Below are 18,792 nucleotides of genomic sequence, written 5' to 3'. Positions count from 1 at the left end.
TTTGATTCAGTTTTGTTTGGTGCAAAGGATATTGGTTGATGCAGATTTACTTGATGTTTGATTGATGTTATTCATGGATCCAGTCTAAAAATTTATGAAACGTGATCCCTAGAAGAAAAGATAAGGTTGTAGCCTTCTGTAGGTCAGCGCCTACGTACTAGTACCTCAGTTAGTACAAGAGCTAAGGGGGTTGTAGCTCCCTTCCAGGAGAAGCTGGAGAATGAGAGAAGGTTGTAGCCTTTTGCAGGTAGCAGCCTGCGTACTGGTATAAGACTGCACCAGTATAGAAACATTGTAAAAAGAAGTTTTTATTTAAAAGAAGATAGAGACGAATTGCAGCAGGTGGTTTTTACCCACATCGAGTTTCCACCTTATATCTTGTGTTCTTATGTGTGACTGCCTGTTCTGTTTTACTGTTCCTGGTTACTGTTTATATGGTTTGATGCACAGATTAATGATGAACATCTGAAGAATAATTTAAATTACAAGTTTGCTGGTTATACGGTGGTTTCCTTAACTGTAGTTGCGTACATACGCGGTTTCACTAACTGAAGTAGCGTGTACAAATCTGATTGTGAAATGAAAAATAATTGACCTGATAATACTGATTCACCCCCCCTCTCAGTATTATTTCCAACGGTTTGCTCCTTTCTGATTAGCCATTACCTACCCTCATCCAGCTCTCATCGCAGAGTTATAATTTTCGCTGCATTTTACTTTCCCCTCTTCATAATCGCAGGCCCTCAATCATATTATTAATCTTAGCGGCAATATCCACAGCTACACAAAAAGTTTAGAACATAGGCCATCAAATCAGAGCAACGATGGATCAAGGGAGCGCAGGTAGCGACAACAAAGCAAGGGGAAACAACAGTTAGATGGAGTTTAACCCCATTGAGAAGGCAGCCAGGAACAATTCATGCCCAACATGCAAAGGAAACAAGGTCATGATACATTGGCTGCAACAGTCTCTCAAAGATCTAAGAAGTGAAATGAGAATGGAGTATAGCTTTTAGAAGCAAAATATGGCAACGCAACAACATGAGATAAAGGGTCTGAAAACCAAGTGCAAACATCTGCAGGAAGTAGTAGAATACTACAAGAGCAACAATATGAGCAGTGAAGGAGAAAACTCAACGAACAACAACAACATGAATGAAACAGCCCAAGAATACTCAGTCAACAAGCCATAAATCCAATGAGAAATTATGTTATGTATATTTGTTTTCTTAGTAAGTTAATATGTCTGACAATATTCTAGAATAGTTAAAAAAATCTATAAAATTTGGAAATCAAGCACAAGAGAAGGGACTGCGCTCTCGTCTCGTTGCTTAATCTACAAGAGAAGGTCTCGTTGCTTAATCTACCAGAGAAGGGACTGCGCTCTCGTCTCGTTGCTTAATCTACTATCGCAATATAGGTGAATGTAATTGGAGCCCACCATGTAAAAATATATAATTTATACGCAATGGGGAACAAAACCAAAGTATTTGAAAAGCAGCCCACGCTGCCCGCCCTACGAAAATATATAATTTATTAAATTGAAGTCAGGCCAAAACTTCAACGAATGGATGTGGGAAGAAAAAAAATTCAAACGGCTAGTTAACACGGCCGGCTACAATGGGAGCAAGCCCCTTCCCAAGCAAATCCCACACGATTTTTTTTGAGTTCGATCTGAAAGTCTGTGTAATGAAATGGCAACGTTGGGATCAAGGAAACGAGTAGATGGGGATTCCCCTCGAGACAGATGCGGAATGCAGAGAACATGTTGGAAGGGCAACGTGAAGTTTGTGGATATGTATTCCTTCACAGTGGAAGGTTCCCTCGAGGAGGCAAACATATTGAATGAGGTTAGACGGAGGGTGAAAGAACAGGGCCGTATTTGGTGGGAGACGGAGGCCTCCAAAGGGGTGGATTGGTATTTGCAGCCTCATTATCATTATCATTACTATTACCACTGGGACGGAGGAAGCTTTGTGTCCTCCTTTTCTATTTCAACTCTAACTAATACTATTCTTCTCAAGAAGCTCATAAGGCAGGGGATTCCCTCAGTTTTGAGGCCCAAGTTATGGCTTTCTGCATCGGGGGCTGCGAAGAAGCGTTCTACTGTCCCCCACAGCTACTATCAAGATCTCATTCAGGCAGTTGAAGGCATGGTCACCCCTGCTACTCTTCAGATTGATCAAGTAAGCTCTTAATGTCTCAATATACTTCGATTGATTGAGTGAGTGAAATCCATTTTAAATTAATGATATTTAAAGCCAATTATGTGAATCTCAAAACCGTGATGGAGTAATAAAAGGAAGTATCTGAGTTCTGTAAATCAAGGATTGGATTTGAAAACTTAAAATGCCCTTCTTCAATTTAGAAGCAACAAAACTAATGGGGTTATGGTTGAATGATGGCGTGTCAGGCCGCCATTGAATTGCCAAGATCCAATTCCCTGATAGTGTGAATAGGTGATTGGGACCAGGTACAAGTCCTAGGTGATTTTGATGGAAGATTGCCCCAGTCGCTGCAGCCTAGTTTAGTTGAAGGGAAACTTGAAAGTGGTTGTTATGGGTAATGGGATCACCCTTTCAGGGTCAGCACAGTCATTCGTGGTGCCTGATTTATTCAGGCCATTTGTAATGTTCCAGGAGTTTAAATTTTTATTTTTCCTTTCTTTTTTTCCTCCAAAGTCACTCCATAATTGCACCTGGCTCCAACTGCATTAATTAGAATTACCTAGGGCGATCTGAACCTTGATGGGATACAACAACAATCCCTTGCAAAAATGAAAGCTGCTTGTGGAAATAATAAAATAGACAAGCAATGACTAACTGATGGATTGGTGTTTTCCACTGACCTCATTCTCGATTCCTTGAGAATTCAACATTTGGCCTTGTGATTGGCACAGTATATTTTTACCGAACTCTCTTTGTCCATGTTACACCTGAAGATGCAGGCTGAATGAAATTTCATAATAGAGTAGTTATTAATATAGTAGGTTATTGCCAACATTATATGGAATGAGTATCCCAGGATCTGAAAACTGGTATACTTTCAAAACCTGATATTCAAGAGAAGGAAATTTGTTTTCCTTGAGGTTTGCCAGGTTCATATCCGGACTCTATTTACATAATGTTATGTTTTAACTTTTTCTTCTACATACCGAATCATGAGTAATTGGTAATTCTGAAATGAAAATTTAGTCATTGTAGCTTAGGCTGTATTTCTCCAGGTAATTAGTTTATAAAAATACAGTTTAGTTACAACTTACAATGCAAAATATTGTTAATGAAATTGACCTTAGGATAACCAGCTCTGAAGAAAAAATTTATGCGCTCTCTCTACAAATTTTAATTTGCTTAGCACCGATACAAACCAGATTGGTTGGTGTTTTATCGAATTTCGAATTTGTAATAAAGACATGGATCGTCTTTTCCATGATACATGTATTTAAATTGCTTTGGCATTCTAGATAATTCTCAGCTTGTGAATAGTTGAACAATAAAAGTTAGGTAAGTATGAGTGGAAGGGTACTAAAATAGTTGACTATGATTCTTGAAAACCAGGTCTAGAACAATTCACTGCATGGAAAGGAACTGTATTTTATGGTTGACAGTTGACTTGTATTCCATTCTCCAACAACATTTAGTCTAATTAAGCAAGTATGACTAAATTACTAATGTTGCTGTCCTGTATACTACCATGTTACTGGTACTCGCTTTTCCCAACTAAATCCGTTTCTATTGAAGTTCCTATATCTATATCTATATATATTTATTGGCTTGTCCATCTTGGAAATTGCTGTCGTGATTAGAACTTGTTATTATAGGAGTAGAAATATCTAAGGTTGATTCCACAAGAATAGAGAGTTCATTACTGACCATGAAGTCATATAGCCACCTAAAGTAAAGTTGTGGATAAGGAGATTTGTAGATCAACAAATGATCTAAGTCCTAGTTGCGGATCAGTAGATAATTGCAATCATCCACAAAGGCAAAGTGACCGCCAAAACCCAATAGCCACAATGAAGGTTGTCAGACCCTTGGAGGCAGAGTGACTGCAAAGGCCTGGATGCTGTAGAGTGAAGGTTACCACGTTTGCAAAGGACTGGGTGCTGTGCAGGGAAGATCATGACGCTTGCAAAGGCCAGAGAACTACAAAGACTAGTTGTGGGACATCAACAAAGGCATAATAATTTGACTGCAATGACCCAAAAAGGCATGCAACATCTTAAGGGTTGCCGGTACATACAGCAACCACAATATCAACTTGCAGGCTTCCACAATAGCTGTAGAAGCCATTGATCCAGCCACAGATTGGATTGCAAAAGACCCTAGGAGGCAGCAAGAGACAAGATGCAGAACGCCAGGGAAGGGAAACCAATTGGGAATGCAAAAGAGAAATAGTCCAACAACCCGTTATTACAGTTACCTGGGAAAGACAGATATTGAGGATGTTAAGTTCCTTGACCTCCCCTTTTGAAATCTGTATCAATATGTAAATATAGCTACAAAAGGCACAGTGAGGAGCTATTGGACCTTGGCTTTGCTAAAATTAAGCCTGTTAGTGGCGGCTTAGCCATTAGAGCAAGAAAGGGCTGGTACAATAAATGTTAGTCCATGGGTCGAGCAGCACTGCCATGTTGATGTAATTCCTTTTTTTGGTGAAATGCCATGTATTGGCCATTTGAGGGAATGTGATTGTAGATTTTAATTTTACTTGTGATAGCATTTGGTTAGGTACTATGGTAGTTAAGCCTCCGCAGATATTTTTAAGAGCAGGCATTCCTTTGTGCATAGCGAAGTGGGGGCCATCAAATCCACTACACTAAAGAACACGCAAAGCCACATAATCTAGCCACAGTCACAGCCATAGACTGCGAGTTATGTGGTCGCACAAGCGACGAGGCACTCGGGCATAATCCAAAGGACTTAACTCAGTGAAGGGGAGGAACGTCGCTGAGCGAGTGAACAAGTAATAACTTTCTCGAGCCAACAGTTCAGTCTAGAGCACAAAGTATCCAACGTGTTCAAAAGCTAGAGAAGCCTAATAAAAGCACTTAATTCGGCCATAATGCCATATTGAATTTATTCGTCATCACAAGTGCGTTTGAGTAAGTGCCATGGGCATGCTCAAAAAGATTAGCATGGTTGTTTCCACTGACCCCGGTTTAGTTCTTAATTGTTCTTGGTTCATCCAACATTACAACTGCTTTTTACAGCTAGCTTGACAAATTAAATAGCTGTTATGGTTGACTCATCCCACCTATTTCTCTCTTAATTGTTATTGCATTTTAACTGCAGCTGACTATAAAATCACCAGTTTGTTGAGTTATATCGTCTTTTGAGAAATTGAACAATGATGATATGATTTGTTAGTTTTTGGTTTCTCCTAGAGGGCACATGAGTGTTGGAGGATAGGTGTGCAATGTGGGAGAGATTCCCTTACACGACTATGACAAATTCCTTATGCTTATGATGCTGGGCATATTCTAATTTTGGTTCGTGTAAGGTCATAACTTATGACAGACTCTATGAGAGTTATGACAGATTCCTTTTACGCAATTATGACAGATTCTTTACACAGTTATGACAGATTCATTTCATGGAAAAATGTGTAAGAGCTATTCTAGGCACAGGTATGGCGCACTACTTCAGAGAGATTCCCTTTGTATGTGGATGCTCTCTTTGAAGCATATTATTAGTAGTTAAGTTTTGTAACTGCTTTTTCCTCTCGTCAAGTTTGATCAGATGTGGAAGGGGGCAGTAGGTAGGTAGGGTTATATATTAGTTGCAGTTTAATTATTAGATGTTTTTGACTTTTAGGGTGATTGATTTTGTTTTGTCTTAATTTTTAGAATTGTAAGTTTGAGTTCTGTGATCTGCACAATTTGAGTGCTTTAAAAGATTTTGATGGCCTTGAATCTATTTATTCATTCAAAAACATATTTTAAAATATAAAAAAAAACACAATCTCATGAAAATTTTTGTTAGCAAATTCCAGCCAAACACTTAAAAAACATCAAGACTACTCTGTTATATAATCATACATGTGAGGTATGTGAACATAGAGTGTGAGAATATGAAGGCTTTAGAGAAGCCATTGTTGTCCTTTGAGGACAGTATTGTATTTTTTCTTGTGTTAATGAGAAGATAGCGATTGAGAGTTTCATCTTGCTGTGCACTACGTCCGTGCTTCTGTTTGTATATATGAGATTTCAGGTTTTGCTGGGCTGTTCTAATCTCTTGATATATGTAGTTTACACTTCTGGGTTTTCTGTTCAGTACTTTGGTTTATGCAGATCTAAAGCTTTGATTGGTGTTTCAGTCTTTAGTTATAGAACGAATTCTTTGAGTGCAGATCTGTGTATCTTGGAGATGTATAATTCAACATTATTTACTACACATATAAGATCTTGGAAGGCCTCTATCACTGGCACGCTATTCATATTATCCAAAAGGCAAATCTCATCTACGGCTATAAAAGAGGAGCTGTGATAGGTCCATGCCATGATCTTTTTTATCACATTATTCAGCTGTTTGAGGTGTTTTGTCATTGTACACGGAAATAATACTATATGCCTATATGTTCTATATGCTCATCGACAGATTTCAACTCTTTCTAGCTTCTGATGACTTAGTCGCTGTTTAAAAGTTATTGCACACCTTGGAATGAATTAAAATGCTATCCACTGAGGTTCCATGCTAGATGTTACTCACCATATGACTCTACATGCTACTATTTCAGAATATGGCACAACACAATAATTACCTACTACTGAACAGCTTCTGATCATTTTTCTGACTTGTATTCAGGATCTTGCCCGTACTTTTCCGACCCACCCCTGGTTGGATACTGAAGAGGGACACGCTTCTCTGCGAAGAGTGCTTGTTGCTTACTCTTTTCGTGATTCTCGTGTTGGGTACTGTCAAGTAAGGCTAATTTACTTTTCATTTATTCAAATTTTTGTATGCAGGCACACATTGCAATTTTGAAGGACCTTGTTGGTTATGTCGTTCAATCCACCGCGACATATTGATTTTCTTTGTTTTTGGAATCAGGGGCTAAATTATGTTGCTGCATTGTTATTGTTAGTCATGAAAAATGAAGAGGATGCGTTTTGGATGCTGGCTGTACTTTTGGAGAATGTGTTGTTTAATGACTGCTATGCAGACAATTTGTCTGGATGTCATGTTGAACAAAGGGTATTTAAAGATTTCCTTGCAAAAATGTGCCCTAGGTAACCAATTATATTTTCTTTCAAAAGTTTAGTAAATACTAGGTGTGTTTAGATGTTAAAACTGTTATCAAATTTTTATACCTTTCCTTTTGTGATGCCTTTAAACAGCTTTCTTATTTCTACTCACATTTTCTTCTGTCTGGCAGAATAGCAACGCACTTAGAGAATATAAATTTCGATGTCTCTATTGTGGCAACAGAATGGTTTCTCTGTCTGTTTGCAAAGAGCTTGCCATCCGAAGTATGTGGTGTTTATTTTAAAAAGTCTCTCTGCTGATTTTGTGGATGAGTTAACTATCCTTCATTAGAATTTTTTTCATTCTTACACTCTTTCTTTGTGAATCCTCCACAGACAGCGATGCGCATTTGGGATATCCTTTTCAATGAGGGTGCCAATATTTTATTTAGGGTTGCCTTAGCTATATTCAAGGTAAGTTATCTCATGGATGGACATTGAATTTCTTTAAGTGGATCATGCAGCGATATGTTAATGCAATAAATGGGCCAGCTAGATGGTTAGAAGAAGCTAAGCACTTTTGATGCAAATCTGAAGGTTAGAATAAGTAATAGTGTGATTTTGATCTTGGAGGATTAGCTTGAGTGGTTGGGTGTTTTGAGCTTCATGCATGAGACCTTAGGGTCAATCCCTTGAGCTGGTTGCCTCTGGTGCATGCCTCATTTGGTGTCCCTACTGGATCAACCACCATAATTAGCACCAGCAGGTTCACATCGGGTAACATCCACAAAATGCAAGGACTTAAGTACCCAGGAATTTCCCCATGAGGTTTTCCGTGGAAAAAAAATAGTCTAATTTTGATAGAAAATGGCTATTTATCTTGTACTCCCAGCGGTTCTGATCAAAATCTTAAGACTAAAATAACTAGTAATTACTAATTGAAGGTGATAAAAATTAGTGTATTCCTTTTCATTTGTTTCGAGCATTTCTTGTAAAAGGAAGCAACGGTGTGGACTACACTTCCTACACTAATCCAAAAGAAAAGAATGTGCAGAAACTTAGAATATAACAGTTGCAAACAAATGAAAGGAACAACAAACCATCAAACAACATGATTTCCTAGGGGAAATCCTTTCGGGAGAAAAACCCCACACTCTAAAGCACACTCAATGTATTATCAACAATTAAATGGTTCTAATACATTATAGAGTCATCATGCTCCCAACAAGAGTGTTAAATAGCAACATAAGGATTCCAAAGAAATTTCAACCACATATAGTAAGTTAAAACTCACACTATGTTTTCCTCCAGTCCTAGCACTCAATAAATAAACATAACAAAACCATAAACCTTACGGTTTTCCAATTCTACATGCTAGAAACTACTAGCAATTAATCGACCAACTTTTACTACTTAGCATTCATTGCTTGCCAGTGATCTGCATTAATTCCCTACCACTACTTAGCAGTTATTCCCTATCACTACTTAACATTTATTCTGTGCTATAGCCTAACAATCGTTACCCACTCTACTACAAAACTTCAAAGTGTATGGTACACCTATCCCAACATTCTCCCATTTGTCATATACCTTGCAAGAGTATAATGGAAAACACATCAAACTGTGAGCTACTTGATAGGGGCCGTAAGGCCTATAGACTCACAACACCACTTGAAATTATCTGTGCTCTATGGTTTCATCAATGCATCCACAAACATTCTACAAGGTGTCAACTTTCTTTTCATCTTCTACCATGTCCCTAAAGATATAGTACTAGATATTTGTATGCTTTGTCTTTGCATGAAAGGTCAAGCTCTTAGCCAAAAAAAATGGCACTCCTATTATGACATTGTACCATAACAGCTCTTTGACTTAGCCCTACATATGAACATAGTTTTATAAGTGAAATGGCCTCCTTATAGGCATGAGTAGTTTCCACACACCTTGTCTCTACAGTGGACAAAGCGACCATAGCTTGTCACTTGCATATCCAAGTTACTACTCAACCGAACAATAGAAACACATATCCACTTAAATTCCTTCTATCTACATCATTTTCCCAATCAAAAATTCAAATGACCATGTACATCCACTGAGTGTGGATCCTTTGAAACATAACTAGGATAGCAAATGGAATATTTAGAGGTACCTCACAAATACGTGATGTAATAGATTTGACCTGAAAATATATAGAAATACAAATATACCCAGAATAACAAGAGAGAAATAGATAAACTTCAGATCTTTATTAATATCAAAACCCTTGAGATAGGGAAACACCATATAATCACTCCTTAAAGAAGGAGAACACTCTACAAGCCATATGCTTGCCAATACAATAATACTTGACATTTCTCAATGGGGAGTCACTAGCCTCTATATAGGATTCATACATACAATACCATGGGTCATTACCATGGTTCATTCAATACCATATATCTAATACCATGGGCTTATTACATTATTGCTAACTACTTGTGGTCCTTTGCATAATGCGGGTTAACCACTTTATTTATTAACTATGGCCCATCCCATTATTACATTATTCTCTTGGGTACCTCCCTCTGTACCCCATACTATCCCCCCTAGGTATACTACATCCACCCCCTTTAAACATGTTTCGTCCCTAAAACATAATAATAACAGTAATAATAAGATCTACTCAAAAGAGTAGTCCACTGGTACCATGTACGTGCATCTATTCATCCAAGAGAAAGGTGAACCCTTGATCTAGCTGGTGCCTCGCTCGCTTGAGATGGAAGTTGACCCTGGAGGCTCTTTTGTGTTGATGTGTTGTGGGTGGATCATTGCCCCTCTATTTGTCGTGTGGGGGTTGTCTTTGTGGCTAATTTGTTGTCATCGTGTTGGTTGTTTTCTTGCGGGGTCATGTGGGTGGTGATATGCTAAAGTTTTAACCAACGGTGTATCTTTCTTTAATTCACCACCTAATGGAGCTTGATTGGTATCTGGTACATGTTGTGGCGCCTGCAGTTGTTGCTTATCTTCCAATATTACTTCAACCATAGATTCCTCATCTGATGTATCAGTACCTGTAACATTTTTTGCTTCAGCCTCCTTGGACTCTACCTGTTTATTGATGGAAATATCTTGTAATGTAATTTTCTTCTTTTTATACCAGAGCTTCAGGAATTTCTTCTGCACATTAATATTGATAGTACCAACAGATTCCATCCAAGGGTATCCCAAAACAACATCCACATTATCCATATCTGAAGCATAAAAATTAGAATGCAATACATACTTATCCATAGAAATCTTCAAATCTTTATAAACTTGAACATCCTCATTATCAACCTGTGTGTTTTCCATGTGTTTTGTTGGAACTTGCAATTTTTTTGCCAAATTAACATTTATAAGATTTTGCTTGCAATTAGGATTTATAGACATAATGATCTTCTCCTTCTGAATATATCCATGAACCTGTAATAAGGAGATACCAATAGAAAATAACCCCACATGTTTCTCATTATCTTGTTTTCCAGCATGAGACCATTTGTCTAAAAGGAATTTTTCAAATTCTTCTTCTAAAAGTTTTTACAGCTTCTTATTGTCAACTGAGCGCCACCATATGGCAGCCTCATCTTTCAAACCAAGCAATATGAAACTTTTCCAATTTATCCCATATGTTGACTTTTGCTTTTTTATATATTCTTCAATAGTACGGCCATCATATTTTCTTGTAAAAAACATCTTGCTAGAAGCCACGAAGAGGGTTTTGAAAAAAAATGGTCACAGTTCGGTCAATATTGCTCAGAATCCTTATTATGACCTGTTTTCGGAAATGGAACGACCATTTTGCATCTTCTCATGTGATAGAAATCCCGATCTAGGCACTCTAGAATTTTAGATTTGCGTTGCAACTGTCCCGCCGCCACAAAAATTTCTGAAAAAAAGAGCTGATTTTAAATCAACGATATCTCCTTCATCGGACTCCGATTCGACCAATTTTTTTTTTGAAATTGGGTAATTTTTCAAGAGGTTCTCAGATCTGTAATTAGTTTCTCAAAATTCCCCCACTAAACAACAAAAATTAACTGGAGATCCACCGTGCACGAATTTTCGTCAAAAAATATTTGCAACATCGCTGATTTTTAAATCAGCGATATCTCCCTCATCCAGACTCCGATTCGGCCGATTTTTTTTTGGAATTGTGTATTCTTTCACAAATAATCCAGATTTGCAATTTGATTCTGTAAATTTTGAACCAGAAGTTTCAGATCTGATCTGCAAACTCGCCGCCCCAAAAATTTCCTGCAAAAAAAAAAATCTCCCCGCTTTGCCCCATAAAGTGCTCTGATACCACTTGTAATAGACCTGACCTGAAAATATATCGAAATACAAATATACCAAAAATAACAAGAGAGAAATAGATAAACTGCAGATCTTTATTAATATCAAAACCTTTGAGGTAGGGCAACACCATACAATCACTCCTTAAGGAAGGAGAACACTCCACAAGCCATATGCTTGCCAATACAATAATCCTTGACATCTCTCAATTGGGAGTCACTAGCTTCTATATAGGATTCATACATACAATACCATGGGTCATTACCATGGTTCTCCCAATACCATATATCTAATACCATGGGCTTATCACATTATTGCTAACTACTTGTGGTCCCTTGCATGATGCGGGTTAACCACTTTATTTATTAACTATGGCCCATGCCATTATTACATTATTTCCTTGGGTTCCTCCCTCTGTACCCCATACTATCCCCCCTAGGTATACTACACGTGAAACCCTCTTCACTACAGCCTAAATGTTCACCTCCAGGATTAGGCATGAGTTGACTCAAGACTCTCAATGCTTGGGCGATGTCTAGTCTAGTACAGACCATGACATACATCAAACTACCAAGTGCACTAGTATAAGGAACAAAAGCTATATCTTCCATCTTTGCAAGTGTTGTAGGACACTGCTCAACTAAAAGCTTAGTTCTCATAGAAATTGGAAGACTCAATAGTTTAGAATTTTCCATGTGAAAACATTGTAGCACAGAGCTTACATGCTTATTTTGGCTCGACCAAAGTTTTTATTTGGTTAGCCTCTCCTAATCTCCATTCCTAAGAAAGATTTTGCAACCCCCAAGTCCATCATATGAAATTGTGTTGAAAGTTGAGACTTCAAATCATGAATCGCATCCTTACTGCTACCAAAGAATAACATATCATCTACATATAGAGCAATAAGAAGGAAATGACCACCATCATGTTTGTAATGCACATAGTGATTTCATTTGGATCTCAAGGATCCTAATCCCAACAAAAAAGAATCAAACTTTTGGTACCACATTCTCGGAGATTGTTTGAGACCATATAAATACCTTTTTAAATTGCAAACCTAAATGACTCTTTACCTTTTCCAATGTAGTGCTCTAGCTATGTCCTATAGATCTCCTCTAAGTCACCATGTAAGGTTGTTGTTTTCACATCCATCTGTTCAATCTATAATTTGAAAGTTGTTGCTATAGATATAGTAGCCTTGTAGATGTTAACTTGGCAATTGGGAAAAAGATCTTACCAAAGTCTCTCCTCTCAACTTGGGAATATCCTTTTACAACCAACCTTTCCTTGTGATTTTCAACATTGGCATCTAAATTGATCTTCTTTTTGAATACCCATTTACATCCAACTAGTGTCTATCCAAGAAATGATACCAAGTCCCATGTATTGTTTTTTCTAAGTATAACCATTTCCTCATCCATGGCCAATCTCTAGGACTCCTTGTCTTCTATCTCCATTGCCTCTTTCAAAATTCTAGGCTTACAAGTGTTAGCAAATATGTAGAGATACCTCTGAAAGCAAATGGATTATAATCATACTTGTCTAGTTGCCTTCTTTGTCGAATGGACCTTAAAGTTTGAGGTGGACTTTCTTCCTCCTCTTTTGAACTCTTTAAACCCTCCTCATCATCAAGTCCATCATCAATTTCTTGTTCATTTTCTGGTTCAAATTTCTTAGTCTTGGGTGGTAGTAGCTAAACCATTCACTTCTTCCCGTGTTCTTTTGGCTACACCACTATGAGAGAAGGGTTAACTTCTCTATACAAGACTTTTCTAGTTACAAGATCCCAAAGCTTGTACACTTTCAAACCATTGCCATAGCCGACAAAGATACATTTCATAGCCTCCTTGTCCAACTTTGACCTCTTCTCCTTAGGAACATGAGCATATGCCTCACAACCAAAAACGCGAAGATGTTAAGGTGAGGGTTTCTTACCTGTCCAAACTTCCATAGGGGTATTATCCACAAGAGTTGATGCAGGAGACATTAATCAAGTAACATGCTGTAGCAACCATGTTTTCCTAGAACTTCTTCTCCAAGTTAGCTCCACTCAACATATTTTGATCTCTCTTTATCGATGTTCTATTCATCTATTATGCAACTCCATTTTGTTGAGGGGTATATGGAGTTGTCTTATGTCTTTCAATGTCATTCTCCTTATAAAACTTATCAAATTTTGTATCGCAAAACTTGTTGCCATTATTAATCCTCAACGCCTTATGATTAATCTTCCTACCAATACGATTTTCCAAGAAAAATTTAAACTCCTTAAACCGACTAATAACCTAAGATTTAGTTCTAAGAAAAATATATATGTCCTTCTAGAATAATCATAAATGAATGAAAGATAATACAAAGCCTTAGAAACCTAAAGACTTTAACTAGAGCAAATACATTAGAATGGATTAAATCCAACAACTCAGGAGAATAGTGAGAACTAGAGTAAAATTGAACATGATTTTGTTTTCCATATATGAAATGCTCGCAAAAGTCAAATTCAAAAGCACAATCATTGCATCCATCAACAATATTTATGTTTTTCAAGTCTCATAGGCCCTTCTCATCTATATGGCTCAATCTTTAGTGCTATAGCATTGTCTTCTTTACAAGTAACTTGCTTTCTAAAACAAGAGATTGTTCAGGTACCTAGAAAGCATGGCCATCAGAAGTAGATAGGTTCTGATTGTGAAGTTGTAGATCCTTTAGATCTCTCTAATAGAAAAATATAAGAACTATTACATTGAATAATGCATGCATCAAGCTAGAACAAAGTGCCCACACAAACACCTTTAGCGAGAACCATAACTCCTTTGACCATCTTACACCTTTTATAGATAAAACAACCTGCACACCCACATCATTAAGTGTGCTTACTAATAGTAAGTTTTGTGACTGACCTGAAATGTGCAAAACTCCATTCGTCCCCTTTATTCAACCATCAGGGAATATGAAAAAGACTCTACAACGACCAACTATGCTTAGAGAAGTGTCATCACCAAGCTATATCATCCCACGATCATATTCCTCGTACGTGAAAACCATTGTCGATGGAAAGTCATATGGAAAAAGCTCCAAAGTCTATCAACCACACTCTGGCCTGCATGGTTGCCAAACTTGCAACCAAGGCATCTCCACCATCCTCTTGAGAAGATTTGTCTAACTCATACTCAAAATCATTATTTTCCTTCTTATTTTTCTTTTTCTCTTCCTTGTTATCTCCTCTAAATTGCCCGACCTTGTTATAGTTCCATCATTTTGCCTTGGATTTTGTAGGAGACTAATGTCTCCCATGGGATTTGGATCTCCCCTCTTCACTCTTCTTTCCTTTCTCCTTCAATCTTCCATGACCAGCCAAGGCCTGATTGGTTGGAAACTTTCAACCTCACCTCCTCTAAGAGTAAAGTAGCCATGTTCTCATCGAGCACCAATGTCTTTATAATGTTTTCAATGGCCATTACTAGGTTGTCCCATGAATCTGGCAAAGGTCACAAAAATGTCATATAGCAATCCTCCTCATCCATCTTCACTCCAACTAAGATGCTTGGCTACAGAAACGCCATCACTCATTCTAAAGGCAAGCAACTTTTTCCACAGAAAATGTCTGTTAACCAAGGATCTCCCAACTTCTTCTAGAGAGTTGTTGTGGTTTTTCCTTCCAAAATGTTCAATAACACTGAATCAGCCAAATAAAGCCTGATAAGGCTTCTTTCCTTTCTTTCCAACACCACTCACTCTTCATCTCCATACCAAGAGGTTTGGTTCTAGTTACTACAACCCATCGATCTCGATTTATGAGAAGATCCTCCATCTTGAGCTTCCACTGTTGAAAATTAGTGCCATTAAACTTCTTCATTTCTAATCTAGACGTGCTCCCCATTTCCCTGCAACAGGATTTCCTTTTGTACGAGCTTAAACTCAAACCAAGAATAGATCAAAAAGCCTTGCCCCTAACACCTTGGATCCAAGATGATCAGGCTTTGTTATCAAATGAAAGCAAGCAGAGGTGTGGAATATGCTTCCTAAGCTAATCCATGAGAAGAATGTGGAGAAACGTAGAACAAAACAGTGACAAACAAATGAAAAAAACATCATACTATTAAACACCATGATTTCTTGGGGAAAAGTTAAAACCCTTATGGGAGAAAAACCCCCAACAACTAAATGGTTACAATACATTACAATGTCTCCATGCTCTCTCCAAGAGTGTTCAACAACAACATAATGTTTCTAGAAAAGTTTGGCAACATAATAGTAAGTTAAAAACTCACTCTGTTTCCTCCAAACCTAGCACTCAATAAATAGGCATAACAAAATCATTAAGCATGTGTTGTTTTCCAATTCTGTATGTCAGAAAATAACGGCAGTTTAATTGGCCAACTGTTACTGCTTAGTATTCATTGCCTATCAGTGATCTACAGTGATTCCCTGCCACTACTACTCGGCAGTTATTCCCTGGTACAGCTCAGTAATCATTATCTGTTCTACTAAAAGACTGCAAGGTGTATGACACCCGTCCCAACATCTTCCACTAATATAGTGTTCGATTTGACTAGAAAATAAGTAATAAAAACTTCATGGTGAGCTCACGAATGTTTTCTGCAATAACAGATAAATGAGGACCAGCTGCTGACTGCCAACCATGTTGGGGATATTATTAGAATTTTGCGTCATACTACACATCATGCATTTGACCCAGATGCACTGTTGAAGGTGAGAAATAGCATTCCTGTTATGCATCAATCCTGCAATTTTTCCTCCAGCTATTATTTCTTGATATAAGGTGATGAAAAGCATTTATAATACTGTTGTTCTTATTCAATTTATATAGATCAATACAAAAGCAGTATTTGTTGAATGGATAAACAGGTAGCATTTGAGAAGATTGGTTCTATGACCACAAATTCTATCACAAAGCATTGTAAAAAGCAACAGGCTGCAGTCATGGCAGAGTTGGAGCAGAGAACAAGGCGACTTAACTCACTGGAAAGGGATCAGCCATGACCACGTTAAAATAAATGTATTTAACGAATATGTACATATATGCATTTTTCTGGGTGTCGGCAAGGCATGATAATTGATGCATCCCATCCTCGAAGAGGCATTATAAATCATATTGTAGTATTGGTCAAACATAAAGCATGCTCTCTCAGATTTTCCACTTCTTGTAGCCTTCGGCACCAAGAGGGAAAATCAGCTTTTTATCTCATGTAAATTTACTTCAAAGTTCTGGGGTGAAGCTGACTTGAGTCTGGCCATCACACTCAGAGAGCATTGAAACAAGGTTGAGAAAGGAAAGTGTAGACTAAGCTTATTGTATTGGCTTTTTTCTGAGCATTGTGTGCACATGTGAATAAATAGTATATTGATGAAAAATTGTTACATCTATGGTTGCCTGTGGGTGCAGCCATGGACATTTGTAGATGTTTCAGGCACAGCTATCTGTATTTGGGTATTTGTCATATGTTGATGTTTTCAGATGCCAATTAACAACTGATGATTATCAAACGTTATATAAAAGATGTCTTTGGTTGCCCCCACAATAGAGCATGAAGTTCATCCCATGCAAGATATGCAAGATTGTGACTTTCTCTACATATTGTGTTTCTTGGATTAGCAGTATTTTTCCTTATCTGAAATCTATTAGTCCAAAACATACACTAGTCCAAATTACTGAAATCACTGTAATAAATTGGGAGCACCCAAAACTGTTATGTAGCAGCAAACCTAGCAACAGAAACTTAGATGATATACATACATATTGTACATTACAAAAGGGATATCATGATATGTAAGTTCCATTAGCCATATGAAGGATGATGTATAAAATAAAATAATGCCCTAATGCTTGTTAGGCCGTACATTGCATTCATGATTTTTAATAGACATGAGAATGAGCGTTGAAATTGTTCTTTCTGAGTTTTATGTGTTTACTATATGTACATCATCTGGATACTAGACTATTCCTAAAACAGTCCCACAAGCATCTACTTACATTGTCGATTTATATTTATTGGTTCTTAGCACAAACATCAACTTTAGTGATCCGAATTTTGTTGATCCAAGCCTAAACTCAGTATGCTGCTGCTACTCCTATTTGCTTCTACTTACCGAGTTTGAGTTACATTGCCGATTTATGTATGATTGGGGCTTATCACAGACATGAACTATCGTGACTAAATTATGTCGCTCCTTTTGTTAATCTGAGCCCATTGTTGTTAATATTGTAATTATTTGAGTAAATCTATTTTATCATTCAATCAGTTTTTATAACGAAAGGAAGTTATGTAACAGAATAGCCCATATTAATTGGTGATTGTCCGAGAGGGTTGTTGTAACTTGGAGAGTCATTTTGAGCAATAAGAATTCCAATCCCTTGCCCCATGGAGGTTTCCTTGACACACTATCAGGGTTTTACCACGTAATTCCCTGTGTTAATTTGTGTGATTTAGTTTCCTACTTTTATGCATTTCTTTATTGTTTGAATGTTAATGACTCCAAAATACTAACAAGTGGTATCAGAGGTTGGTTGTGAGAGAGGGTTGTGAGGTCAATTTTTTAAGTTTTTGTGCGCCCACGTAGCCGTTGTTTTTCCACCGTATCTGGAGCCTGCAGAGTCTTGTTGAAGGAGACGAGGGTTGATGGGAGAAAACCCGCACAAGTCCGAGCCGTTGCTGATTAAAAAATTTCGGGAAGGAGCAACCGCCAATGAGGAACAATTGTCTGGAGCTTGCAGACGAAGCAAACAGATGGTGTAAGTTGAGACGCCATCTGTGGAGGGTCGTGGAGCCAACTGCGACCTGTCTGTTACCTAGAGAAAGCCGCAAAGAAGAGTCAAGGTTGCTCGTCGAAGTTTAACATCGAACACTGTCTAAAGAAGTCGCTAGAGAAAGACGCCAACATCAAACAGTTTGGGAGCCATTGCTGACCAAAATACAAAGACCATAACTACTAGTCCAAAGCAGAGTCATCGGTCGAGTGAAAAGTTGTCGACCCTGTGCAGAAGAAAGCCTGGAGGCCGCATTCTTGGATCAAGCAGAGCTGAGTTGAATGTTGTGTGTGAAGAGACAAGTAAAGTCACAGCCGGAAGTTGATTGCAGAGCCGCCACAAAGCCGACGATTGGGCAGTCGATTAGGGAATCGTCAGGATCTGCCTGAGCATACTGTGGAGTGTGAATTGTGCCACCGAATGGAAGCAACAAGAGTAGTTGATTAGTGAGTTGTTCCTGGAGTAGTCACTGAATGTAGATGCTTGCCGCCACAAAGATTTGTGTAGGGTTGTGTAGAGTTGCCAATCG

At 37.9% G+C, this 18,792-nt stretch overlaps 1 protein-coding gene across 1 annotated transcript; it reads left to right on the top strand.

The window, feature by feature from the left end:
• Nucleotides 1-1,513: 1,513 nt before the first annotated feature.
• LOC149232470 (uncharacterized) lies at nucleotides 1,514-16,958 on the top strand. Its single transcript, XM_089376492.1, has 7 exons — nucleotides 1,514-2,186; nucleotides 6,807-6,923; nucleotides 7,053-7,231; nucleotides 7,378-7,471; nucleotides 7,583-7,660; nucleotides 16,106-16,207; nucleotides 16,364-16,958. The coding sequence occupies exons 1-7, from the start codon at nucleotides 1,695-1,697 to the stop codon at nucleotides 16,496-16,498; spliced, it is 1,197 nt and encodes a 398-aa protein (XP_089232618.1). The 5' UTR covers nucleotides 1,514-1,694; the 3' UTR covers nucleotides 16,499-16,958.
• The last annotated feature ends 1,834 nt before the right edge of the window (nucleotides 16,959-18,792 follow it).

Source organism: Pinus tabuliformis, chromosome J, assembly GCF_031772625.1.
Source record: "Pinus tabuliformis cultivar Carrire ecotype Pingquan chromosome J, CPIR1, whole genome shotgun sequence".
Lineage (NCBI taxonomy): Eukaryota > Viridiplantae > Streptophyta > Pinopsida > Pinales > Pinaceae > Pinus > Pinus tabuliformis.
This window is presented reverse-complemented; position numbering and strand designations above follow the sequence as displayed.